We start from the raw sequence: 11,864 nt of genomic DNA, 5'->3' as shown, positions 1-11,864 counted from the left end.
GCCCGGGGCGGGCCGGGGGCCGGCGGAGAGCCTCGCCGGCGAGGGGCTCGGCTGAAGTCCTCCCAGCGGAGCAGCAGGAGCTCATGGCGTCCCCAGGGAGCGGGCCGTGGCCCGGCCTGCCCTGCCCTGCCCTGCCGGCGGCCGGCTCCGTGCTTCAGGGCCGGTCAGGAGAGTGGAAGTTTCTGTAAGGAGGAATAACTGGTATTTCTAAATCTTTTTCATCACAAGGGTAAATGTTGCAAAAGCTCTTAGTCATTAAGACTGACAGGCAGTAACTCCAAGGTTTGCTGTTACTTTAGGGTAGTTTGCTAAAGTGTCCAAGGACTGGGTTGGGACAGCAACTGGTTACTAACTTGTGTCCATAGAGGTTCCTAGCTCAGCTGACCAGCGTTAATCCAGGATAAACACCACACAGGATCCTGAGACGACAAAGCTTTTGCTGTCAGGCAAGATAGCTTGGAAGGCTGGTCCCATTTACTTCAGGGTTATCATCTGGCAGATAACTGAAATTGCTTTTCTGGATTTTTTTTTTCTATTTTTTGTTTGGGGAAGAATTGAGGTAATTTGAAATTTTCACTGGATATCTGGTAGCATGGAAAATAAGGGACTTCTYAAAGGTATATTAGACTTTTCACTTCAGCAAGAAACACGTGCTTATGTAGAAGCTAGGAGAGGCTAAAACTACTGTTTTTCATGTTGGTGTTTGAAGTCTTCCCTGATTTCAGACAGAAGAAATTTTCCTCTTCYTTTCCTCCTCCTATCATATTTTCAGAGCTCTGAAACTTCTAGATGTACGTACCTTTTCCCAGGTTCCCTAGTTTAGGTGTCTTGTTTGGTGTGTGAAGTTTCAGCAGCTTGCTTTGGTTGTAACTCTGACCAAAGAAAGAACGAAAGCATTGCCGATCCCATCTGTGCCTTTTTTCTTTTCTTTTTTTTTTTAACTTTTCTTTTCCTGCTATTGATTCATAAAGCTGTCAGCAGTGGCCTTGGAGCTGGCTGCCTACTGGTTGGGAGGACCGTACTATCCCACCTACTGCTAAGAATTCAACTTTGTACAGCAAGACTTTATTGTGGCTGTTCAAAATGAAAGTTTGGAGTTCATATATTYGTAATTTTACCCTGTTACTAACTCACTAAGAAAAGTAATTTCTTGAGGCAAGTAAGAAAATGGATTTTTCAAGGCCTGGCATGTAGATTGTATTACATTCTGGAAACCGACTGATATTTTACTCTGGGCAATTTGAACAACTGAGTGATTCCCTGGGCACTAGGAAGATTAAAAGATCTTGCCTTCTGCTTTGTTTATATCTTGTTTCATTTTTTTCTATGCTAAAACAATAGTGAAAAACAAAGATGTCTAATTAAAAGGTTTACCRATGAATTAAGTGTTTCACCATGGGAGATGGAGATAGGAGAGCTGAAAACCAGACATGCTTCTTGAATGAATGAGCCACCACGACAACGTAACTAAAATGTTCATTTTCCTCAGGTTTCAGACAGCCAGTCCCAAATCTCTTCCTAAGTAAGAGCAAACTTTTCCTGGGCAAATGATTTTCAGCATTAAGCAATTCCTTGGTTTAAAGTTTGCTGGTACTGGAATGGGGCTTGAGGGCTAGGGAGTAGTGGGTTAATAGTACTGGCATCTTTGTATTGTCCCTGAGTTGGGACAATGTGTTCTGATTCTCTGAAACACATTACAAAGATGGGGAAGGGTCTTATTCAGAAAGGGACTAGAAGCAATACGTACCACTGCTATTCATCAGCATGATTTACCTAGAGTTTCTGAGAGATTAAACAGATAAGCCTCACGATAGAAGTAGCTCCAAGAAAACTGTATGCCTGAGCTGTGTTTGTGCCAGAACACACCAATGTCTTAAGGTCTTTCTTCAGGCTACTTGCAGAACTATACAACTGATGTAGCCAGCTTTGCCCTGGAGCAGATGAGGAATTTTCTCATGGAACAGCATCTGCTGGCTTAGCTCTAGTAGTAAGAGTCAGCAAAGTGTGCTAAAAGCAGCATAGTCTCATTTTTGCAATGAATGTTTGACACTAAGGATTACTGCAATAACTGTGCTGAGCCTGCAAATACAAAGCTTCAATTTGATCAAGCCTGGACAGCGTTCTAGGATCCATGTGTCTGGAAACATACATTCTGTGCTTGGAGATAGGCTTCTTCAAATGCTAGTTCACAGGTTCATAAAATAATTTAGATTAGAAGGGACAATCTTTGTGTCATCTAGGTCACCCTCCTGCTCAAAGCAAAACTAACAGAAGTTAGATTAAGTTAGATTAAATTATTCAACTCAAAATTTAGCTCAGCTTTAAAAATCTCCAAGGATAGAACTTCTACAACTTCCCTGGATAGCCTGTTCCAGTGCCTAACCATTCTCATTATGATTTTTTTCCTTATATCTAGCTGAAATTTCCTTTACTATAACTGTGGGTTTTTTTTTTTTTTTTTTTTTTTTTTTTTTTTTTTTTTTTTTTTTCAGCTGAATTTAGATAATGTTATGTAATTCACCGAGACACATGCATGTACACTTTAATCTACTATTAAAACTGGGACCTGTTGCAGTGTTTAATCATCCTCAATGTGATGATTTTTTTTTTTCTAATACCGGTTAGAATTTACAACTTGTGCCTGTTGCCCCTTGTTCTTTCTTTGGGCATCTCTGAGAAGAATCTGGCTCTGTGTTCTCAAAAAGTGTCCTTCAGGTTGTGGTTAGTCTGGGTATGAAACTGTGCACAGTGGGATAATAATGAGAGGACCTGAAGAGTTCACTCACAGGTGGCCACTCAGATCTATTTTGGGGTTAGTGTATCCTCAGATGAATGTAAGCCATTCACAGAGTAGATGAACTCAATTGCAAAAAAGAAAATAATTGTAATTTGTAATCAGGGCATTTTAACTTGGGCAAAATTCAACCTTATGCTTGAAGATTCTGTGCTGAGGCACGCTTGAAGGAGGGAGTTCCTGTTCCAAAGAATTTCCCACCCAACCAGAACCAGACAGACCCAAGTGTCTTTTAAGCTTGCCAATTAGTTCCATCACATGCTGGGATTTGTGGAGGAGCCAGGAATTTTCCTCAGCTCCCTCCAGTGGGATGCTTTTAATCACATAATCATCCTCCTATCAGCCCAGAAGGGATGGGGACAAATGCCACCTTTTTCATTTTACTCCTCTCAGCCCTAGTTCAAGTTTCAGAAGGAATTCTTCTCTTAGAAGAATAAATTTATGCCCTTCTTATAATAGAGACACAAGTCCTTGAGCAGAGGGAAAAATTTAAATTCTTCAGCTGTCTCATCCAGAGACTACCTGAAAATTGTCTAATCTCAGATAGTGGCTGTGAACTTTAAAGAATATTTTTCATTAACATGACGTTTTCTATGTTCAAGCATAGCAAGACCACCAGGTAATTTCATAGTGCCCTGAAGAACTGTCAGATAACTTGGACTAATAACCAGGAAAGGAATGCATTGTTTTTCTATTGGCAGTTCCCCGTTCCATCAGCCTCTGAATAATAAAGTTTTAACCTGACTTCATCCTCGTGACTATGCATGTTTTATAACTTAATAACTGCAGTATTGATCTAGACAGCTTTTAAAAAATAAAAACTGCCCTATTATGTTAACTGGTGAGCCTTGAGGGGGCTTGTGGGTATGTAACATGCAATTAAATATTACTTCATTAAGAATTTCCCTGATGTTGTGGTAGTCTCTTGAGTAAACACTATTTGCATGTCTCCATTCTTATCCAAGAACATCTTGCCTTTTACTGATTAGCAGCTTCTGCCTGGTCTCCATGGTAAAATCTGGGAGGAGGGCAAATGGGGGAGAAGAATGTGTTTTGTASCCTTTCATGAACAATTAAAAAAATTCATTATTGAAAATCTGTTTAAGCTGCGTTTGAAGTTACGACAAAATCTAGGCTACTCAGAATGAATGCTCATCAGTTGTGCCAGCGTATTGCGGCGAAGCAAGAACCGTATCTTATCATAAGGCATCTACATTGTGGTATCTTGGCAGAACAGCTAGAGCCACAGCAGATGCGTCACTCCTGTTAATTTCCTGGCTGCACTTCGTTCATGTTACAGCTTCATTAACTCTCTCCTCAAGCAACTAGTTTTGTATTAAGTTAGAGCATGGATAGAAGTTTTGAGTCATTGAATAGCACAGAATGCCAGTAGATCTTTAATTTTTTCTAAGGGCTTAATTCTCCTCTCTGCATACAGCTTTCCTTCATCAATCAAGTCATTTAGCCTGTCTCTACTTACTCATTTATGTGTTCTGTTTTTTTTTGGGGGGGTGGATTTTTTCTTTTTTATGCTGAGGTTAATACTGCCTTGTTTTGGTCTTCTTTTATTTAGACTGCATTAAAAATATTCTTAACTGCTTATATATTCTGCATTTAGGCAGTGAGGGGCCCCTTTCACTAAGAGGCTGTTTATTGCCTCGGTTGTCTCACAGTGTCTATGGGACTGAGATCTGCTCTCTTTCCTTGATTGTGTGTGAGGAGTGGGTTGAAGTTTTTTTTTTGTTGTTGTTTTTGTTTTTTTTTCCCAAACACCTCTCTCATCCAGGTCATTCAACAAAATAGTTCAGCAAGCAGTATAGCAGAAAAGACATTGTTTTCTGTGRATTAGTGTTGTGTGACTGGATTCTTAACTTATTAGACTTGTTTGTATCTTAATACAAATGCCATTTGCAGCCTTTCTCACAGGCAGAGCAATAGAAAAATAGCTATGACTCTCACAGATTCTCTGCTGTGTAATAAAGTTGGATTAAGGTTTCAGTCTTTCCTCTGTGAGGCTGCTAATAGAGCCTGTCTTCCATAGTCTTCACAGGTATTTAGAGAGTGAGTATTTTTGAGATTGGTCTCCCTTTTCCAAACAAAGCTGAAATTATCCAGCAGGTTCAAAAGTGAGTGAACACATGGATATATGCATAGAAGATTGAAGTGGTATCTTTTTATCCCCATTTGTTCTCTTAATAAGCGTGTAGAGTATAAGTATGTCTCCTTGGTTACAGGAAACATCAAGTGCTAGTGAAGAGAATGCTCGTGCCATTTGTTACAGTAAGGCTCTTGCTTCTTCGATTTTTTCCCTTAAGCGCAAGGATCAGGATTGTTAATGACATTTGCAAAGTACAGCATCCATAGTAGCATTACCTTATTGCTCCTTAGGGTACTGCAAGCGTTTGGGCTCTTGAGATTTTACTGAGAATGAAGAAAGATGTGTGCTATGCAAGATTGTGTTCTTCGGTTCCTAGCAGATACCTTCAGGTCTGTTAATACTGCAGTGAAGTTGAGCTGCTGCTCTGAACAGGCTTGAAGGAGGCAAAAAAGGTTTACTGAGGACTGAATGAAATGACTGGAGCTGCAGGCATGACTATCTGTGGACTTTTTAATGATGGGCCCCCAGATTGGTCATGTATAAACTGTGCTAACATAGTATAAATCAGTTTGCCTGGCTTTCTGTACAAACTATTCTGGAGTTCAGAAATCAATAACCCATTTAGAAAAGCCTAAATGGGCCCTGAATTAACTGTCAATGGAAATGACAGCAATAATGAATGACTGCAGTGCAGCACCACAGGAAATACCCAGCAGCAGAGGCAGAGAAAAATGGTTTTGTGTTTTCAATGTCCCAGTTGCTAAGCTAGCTTTCTGCACTAGTTTGTGGATCCAGTGTAGCTCCCAAGGACGCTCTTCCACTCTTCCCTTGGAAACGGAAGTGTCATTTCACTTCGAACCTCCCATAGTTTTCCCAGCTTGCTGACCTGTCTTCCTCTGTTTTTCCACAGGCCATCATTCTGGTACACTGGCTGCTCACAATGTGGTGAGTGATTGATAACTGGCCTGGCCTGGTCTGGGTGAAAAGAGGGCATTCCTTCTAGGAATGGGACATTCTTGTGGAGTCAGCACTCCCTACATGTGCTTCTCTGTGCACAAGGAGATCCTAAATCCAAGAGTGAGGTGTTTTATTGGAGATGGGATTGAATGCAAACAGACTGTTGCAGGCTTATTGTGAAGGAGAGCTGTTTCTTTTCCTTGTTTGGCAGGGGGTGCATGAATTACTTCTTTCCAGCCTCCTATGTCTGGGGAAACTTCAGTGTACTTGTGGTGGGGATCTGGGCCATTGTGCAGCGAGATTCCCTTGATGCCATCGTGATGGTGAGTATGAGGGCCTCCACCAGGCTGCTCAGAGAAAGAGGGTGGAGGGCAGAGACAGCTCCTTTGAAACAGTGATGATCTTCAGCTGTTCCTAGTACAACAGTGGATAAATCGGACTCCCCATTTTTTTTTAAGGGAGCCTGACTTTCACTTAAACATTGTAAACCATGGTCAGAAGCACTTGCTATTCCTTATTTTGCTCCTTGGGGTGAGGCATATTTGATTCTTATTTTTTAACCTGCTGTTGTGACCTGTAATGCTAGACAAGGACTCAAAAGCATTTAATATGTCTGAGTTGGAGGGGCTATCTATAATCTTCTCTGAACATTAAAGAAACTGGCAAGCAAAAGTGCATAGCCCTGGAACTTACATGAGACTGTGTCTAACACACAAAGAAAAAATACAAGATCATGCATTTAGGACTCTCTGTCTACCTTGGCCAGTGCCAGGTGGTAGCAATGTGTGATACTGGCGTGATGGCATCTAGGAACAGACCCTGTAACTGACTGTGACTCCTAATGGTCAATCCTCTATTCAGTTCATGTCCTGTTCTCTCTTTGTTTCCAGTTCCTGACTGGCCTGCTGCTCACAGTGCTCACAGACATCATTCACATCAGTGTCTTCTACCCCCAAAAGAACAATCTCACGGACTTGAGTCGTTTCAGTGTAGGCATGGCCATCCTCAGCCTCCTTATCAAACCTGTGTCCTGCTATTTTGTGTATCATATGTACCGGGAGCGTGGAGGAGAGTACACCTTTAACATAGGTATGCTGCTTCCCCTGCCTCCACATCAGTGTGGGCCACCTCCTCTGGTGTTAGGGAGATTGCCTTGTACTTTGACCCTTCAGCCTGAGCTCTGTGCAGCTGGATTCTGCCTCCCCCCGCTACCTTACCAGAGAAGGGAGGGTTGTCCTCTTTCTCTCGCTAATGTTTGGTCTCCTAGTTTGTGGTCCTGGAGTGTCTTAGGCCTTAAATTTATATTCTTCCTCTCTTCCCTTGCAGACCTGGAGTCCTCGTCTGACAGCCATTTTGCCCACAATGGTATTGATGCCACTGCTGTCTCTTTTATTCAATGTAGCTGAGAGGCTTTTTTCCCTTCTTTCTCCTCTTGTATTTGTGTGTGCCTATTGGAAGACTCTGGGTGTCCTTTYCTCTTTGTCAACCCTTTCTTTTTTCTCTGAGGGAGAGTGAAGGCAGCATCCTTTCTAGCTGGATTATGCGTGAGGCTAGAATTTCAACTCCAGGCTTTCTCTGGGCCTCACATGTCCTAGCTACCTCAATTGCTTTGAACCTCCATTTCCTCACCTGGAAAATGGGGCTGATGTCTATATCATGGGACTTTGCTTGTATACACTTATTTTTCTCCTGGTTGTACTTGCTTATGATAATGTGGCAGCTGTGCCAGAGAGAAGGGAGTGTGGCTGGGTGTTCTGGTCTCTGGCAGCTGCTTTGTCACACATGCCTGGTGCTTGTTCATATCAGGGCAGCTTCCAGGACACGTTTGCTGTGTGGCAATCCACCCTGGCAAAACGAGCAGCCTGCACAGCTATCTTTTTGCTTTCCTAAGAGCTGTGCAGGTCAAAGGATGGTATAGCTGGCATTACAGTGTTTGAAAGCCATTGTTTGTGCTGCTTTGGTGCTGGCAAAGAAGATGAGGCTTCCTGTGAAAAGAGGTGAATACTTGCAGGTGAGGAGAGGCCAGGAAACCAGTGGCTTCAGAGTGCGCATAGCACCTCTCTTCTAGTGTAATATGGATGTCGTCTCTGTCAGTTTGTGCAAGTGCCAGACATCTCTCTCAGCTGGGTCAGGTTTGTGTGCCAGCTGCAGCATCTTGCTGTGGGCCATGTTTGTGTCAATTTTTATTAGCTCCTCACTGTGCTTGTAACTGTATGCTGTGGGAAGTGTAGGTGTCATTGAGGAGTAACTCTCCCTTTCCATAGAATTTTGAAGTATTCGTTCTTTCCATCCACCCTATCCCAACACAGGAACAATACTGGCTGAGAGTCTCTTCTCAGGCACTGGCTGAATTCAATCATCTTGTACTACCAGTCTCTCTTGATCTATCTTTCTTGCAACCTTTTCAGTACAAACTGCGTGCTGTAGTTTGTGTTGAATGTGGTTGCCAAATCACCTATTTTGTTTTCATACTGTTGGGCACCCTCATCTTGAACTTAACTGTCTTGGCTTTTTCTTGGTCTTCTCTGTCTTGTTTTCTTTCCGCACAGAATCTGTTTCTGTTGCTTGGCAGCATCCTTGCTGCTTACAACAGGGCCTATCACATGATTTAGGGCCCACCTTTGATTCAGATTGCGTTCTAGCCTGGAGACATCTGGCCTAGATAAAGAGCTGTCCTTACACACACTCTCTCGTCGTCCCTTGCTCACCCTGGGACAGTAACATGGTTTTGTACCACTGTTACAACCCAGACAAATAGCTYGTAATGTAGTTGGAAGTACTGCTGGATTCAAATTTAATGCCCTTGTGTGGTACATTTGAAGCATAGCTGGGTTGTCAGGAAGTGGTTCATGGATGAATCATGCTCCTAAAATCCATGCTGGCTGTCAGCTAGCCATGGTTCCTGCTGCTTCTGTTTGTTGCAAGATATATTCATTTTCCCACTATTTTTCATAAACTTTATTTTTCTGAAATATGCTATTACAGCAGCCTGTCTGTTATGCTGCTAGGTATCAGTGTGGGTCTTGCTTTCCACACACCACATGGCATCTAGGAGAGCAGTTCTCAATGAATGAAATGCTCATGTGATAAGGGATATGTTCAAAAGCACCCCAGTTCTTTTGTCTTTGTCTGGAAGGATGAGTTCTCTTACCTCCTGCCTGCGTACTGAGGCTCACAGAACAGTGGTGCTGGGGAGCTGGTAGAGCAGCTAATGTGGTGTGGTGCTGAGCTCTTGGTTTCTTCTAGGGGAATCAATTCTTGTGCTTTTGCTTTTTCCCAAGCTTGTTCTTTTCTGTCTCTATTCAGGCCTCATCCATGCAGGCCAGGATCGTAGCAGCTACGAGCCAATCGATCACCAGGATGCCTCTCCTCAATGGCCTGATGTAAGCAAGTCAGCCCAGCATCCATACTGAGGCCCTCACCTGGAATAGTGAACAGATGCCTCCCTCGCCCAGTACAGCCTTACATTCCTCCAATATCTGTTCTGATGGAGCAAAACCTGCCACTGAGCAAACAGAAGAAGATCTGATTTTATTACTTCTGCCTCCCTGAAGGTTAGGCAGCTGGGTTCCTGCAGTAAGTGCAGAAGATCTTAGAGATGCCATGCTAAGTGCTGTGACTTTGTAATCGCCATACACTCTCCTTCCTCCTCCTAAATCTCTTCTCTGTCTGTGTGAGTGGAAGCACCTTCTGCAGTCCACCATGGCTTGTACTGTTTGTGCTCTTTAAGTAAGGGAATCACTCAAAATATTCATGGACAAGCTGACTTTAAAAGACTCATGATCTGCCTTCAAACAATACAGGATTTTAACCTGGTCATATGCAGATACATCTCCAGTAAATGTCTGGGGGTTCTAGAGGACTGGTTTTAATCATATTATTTAACTAAGATTTATGATGCAAAATCCCCATGCTAACTCTGGTGGTTTGCACACAGCTAGGGTTTGTATAAAATGCTGTTACTGGGCCAGGGAGCTGCTTGTGCTTCCGGTATCTAGCCTTGGGTTTTATTCACTGTTGCTTATATGCAAGTTGAATGTCTTTCAGGATGTTAAGATGTCCTTAAAACGACTGTTAAATGTAGGTTGCAGGTACTGTGCCTTGAAATGTCTTTTTGCCTTCAGCTGCCTATCTTAACAGAACTTGAAATGTTACATTTTCCTAAGAAAACTATAAAATGAACACAATTCTGTTTTTTTTTTTTTTTTTTTTTTTTTTTTTTCCTAAATCACTGGTCACCTATGTGTCATTTGAAAATGTAGATATTCCTGATGGGTTGAGACTATAGCCAGGGAGTCTGGGAAAGTCATTACAGGAGGAGATCTGCAGGGCTTTGATGGGTTTTAGTCTAAGCCTTTACTCAGAAAAGTAGAGGGTACTGCACAGCAGAGCATGGGCAATGAAGGTGGCCTAGTAAGTTAAGACTGGGGAAATGAAAAATGAAGTTTGTGGAACTTCTTACACTGCAGTGATGAACTCCTTGAGGTGTTACAAACCTCAAATTCTGATCTTACCCACAATAAATCCACCCTGCTGTAGCTTTCAGTGTAAAATCCTAAAAAAGAAAAAGGTGTCCAAGAGGTTTCCTTAAAAGAAAAAGAGCATGTGAACAGTGAAAATACTAGTACTGGGAAGATCTATGGTTTTCTGAAGCAGGTTCACTTTTGAATTATACATGTTATTCTACAGTTGCATTTTTCTGACAAGACTTGCTGCTGCATTGACTCTGCAGTGACCACAAGTCCCCATTAATTTTGCTCTAACCTCTAGAACCATGATATTTGTAGGTTTAAAAACAAGCAGTTTCCTCACCCTCTGAGTTTCATCACTTTAAGCATCAACAGATGCTTCATCCACTATGCTACACAAGTAGTGYAGTGATCTGCAGCTGTCATCATTTATGCTTGGACCAAGCACATGTTAAATGCCATAAAACTGCAATAGTCTATTTACTTCTCTGAGTACTTTGCATTCATTTTGCAGGTAAGTGCTGGCAAAGGCTGCCACGCAGTAGAGCAGAGGACTAGGAGTGAGTCTGCTCTTGTGATCAGATGGGGAGGGATGAAGATTAGGTAGGCAGTACCAATCCCTGAATAACACATTTAAACACTCAGATGACGGGCTGTTTTTTCTTCCCTAGACCTGCAGAAATCTGTGGACCACACATGGAAAATAACTGTTTTAAATGTAAAGCTTTTGAGGGATTTGCGTGGATATGAAGGTACATCTCATGAGGATTTCCCAGACATTTTCCATTGCAAAAGATGCTACAAAATCTAYAGATGCCTATTGAGCTGATCTGCTGTGCAGACAGAATTCAACAAATCTGATAGCTCAGAGGAGCAAAGCAGGGGAGAGGTGTTGATATATTTACTGTGAACTAAGGATGCCAATTTTGGGCAGTAAATCAGAGACAGAAATGGTGATATAAACCTGGCCTCTCTCCTGGCTTCTAACGACCAGTTCTTATTTCTGGAGGAGGGCTGTTGCTTACACAGTGTTTAAAGCAAGCACCAGAGTGCTCTTAAATGCATACCTGATTTAGCACGGCGTGTGGGGATTCATTAAGCCTATCTGTGTGCCCGAGCACAGCCTTTCCGTGCGGGGAGCCGGCACCGTCCRGGCTTCACCGCAGGGCTCCTCTTTTAGCCTCGCAGCAGGGTCTCCTCAGCCAGACGTGCAGCAGGTGTGATCCTGTGCTGCATTTTTAATCCTCGGTACTGATGCGCCCACGATTTGTTTGTCAATGAGCTGACGCCTGTCTAGATTTTAAAAGAAAATCATAAAATATCCCCACCTAGCTCACTTGCTGCCTCCGCCCCGCCCAAAATGTCTCAGGCGGCCCTGAGGGGGCAGGCGCCGCGGGGCGGGCGGGGCTTGCTTGCGCGCGGCTAACGGTCGGGCTAACGGCCGGGCTAACGGCTCGCCTAACGGCTGGGGGGGGGGGGGGGGGGCGCGTCCCGCCGCGCGCCGGAGGGGGCTGTGAGGGCTCCGGCGAGCGCCTGAAGGGCGTCG

General features: G+C 43.2%; 2 protein-coding genes across 3 annotated transcripts in view; one reads left to right on the top strand and one right to left on the bottom strand.

Annotated features, from left to right (window-relative positions):
- AGTRAP (angiotensin II receptor associated protein) overlaps positions 1–10,036 on the top strand; it is a 10,293-nt gene extending 257 nt beyond the window's left edge. Inside the window, exons 2-6 of one of the 2 annotated variants that reach the window (XM_085309189.1) lie at positions 5,803–5,837; positions 6,061–6,172; positions 6,740–6,938; positions 7,176–7,214; positions 9,156–10,036. In XM_085309189.1, the coding sequence (XP_085165315.1) occupies positions 5,803–5,837; positions 6,061–6,172; positions 6,740–6,938; positions 7,176–7,214; positions 9,156–9,262 (492 nt within the window). In that variant the 3' untranslated portion in view covers positions 9,263–10,036. The remainder of the gene's footprint in view (positions 1–5,802; positions 5,838–6,060; positions 6,173–6,739; positions 6,939–7,175; positions 7,215–9,155) is intronic. The other variant, XM_085309190.1, reaches the window with a different exon arrangement.
- Positions 1–11,646, bottom strand: part of MAD2L2 (mitotic arrest deficient 2 like 2) — a 37,846-nt gene extending 26,200 nt beyond the window's left edge. The window contains exon 1 of the mRNA XM_085309199.1: positions 11,386–11,646. The gene's annotated coding sequence lies outside the window, so the exon portion shown is untranslated. The remainder of the gene's footprint in view (positions 1–11,385) is intronic.
- Positions 11,647–11,864: the final 218 nt, after the last annotated feature.

The sequence above is a fragment of the Rhea americana genome, unplaced genomic scaffold, assembly GCF_003343005.1.
Source record: "Rhea americana isolate MKP2758 unplaced genomic scaffold, rheAme1 scaffold_293, whole genome shotgun sequence".
NCBI classification, from domain to species: Eukaryota; Metazoa; Chordata; class Aves; order Rheiformes; family Rheidae; genus Rhea; species Rhea americana.
The sequence above is the reverse complement of the archived record's forward strand: the minus strand, read 5'-3'. Positions and strand labels throughout refer to the sequence as shown.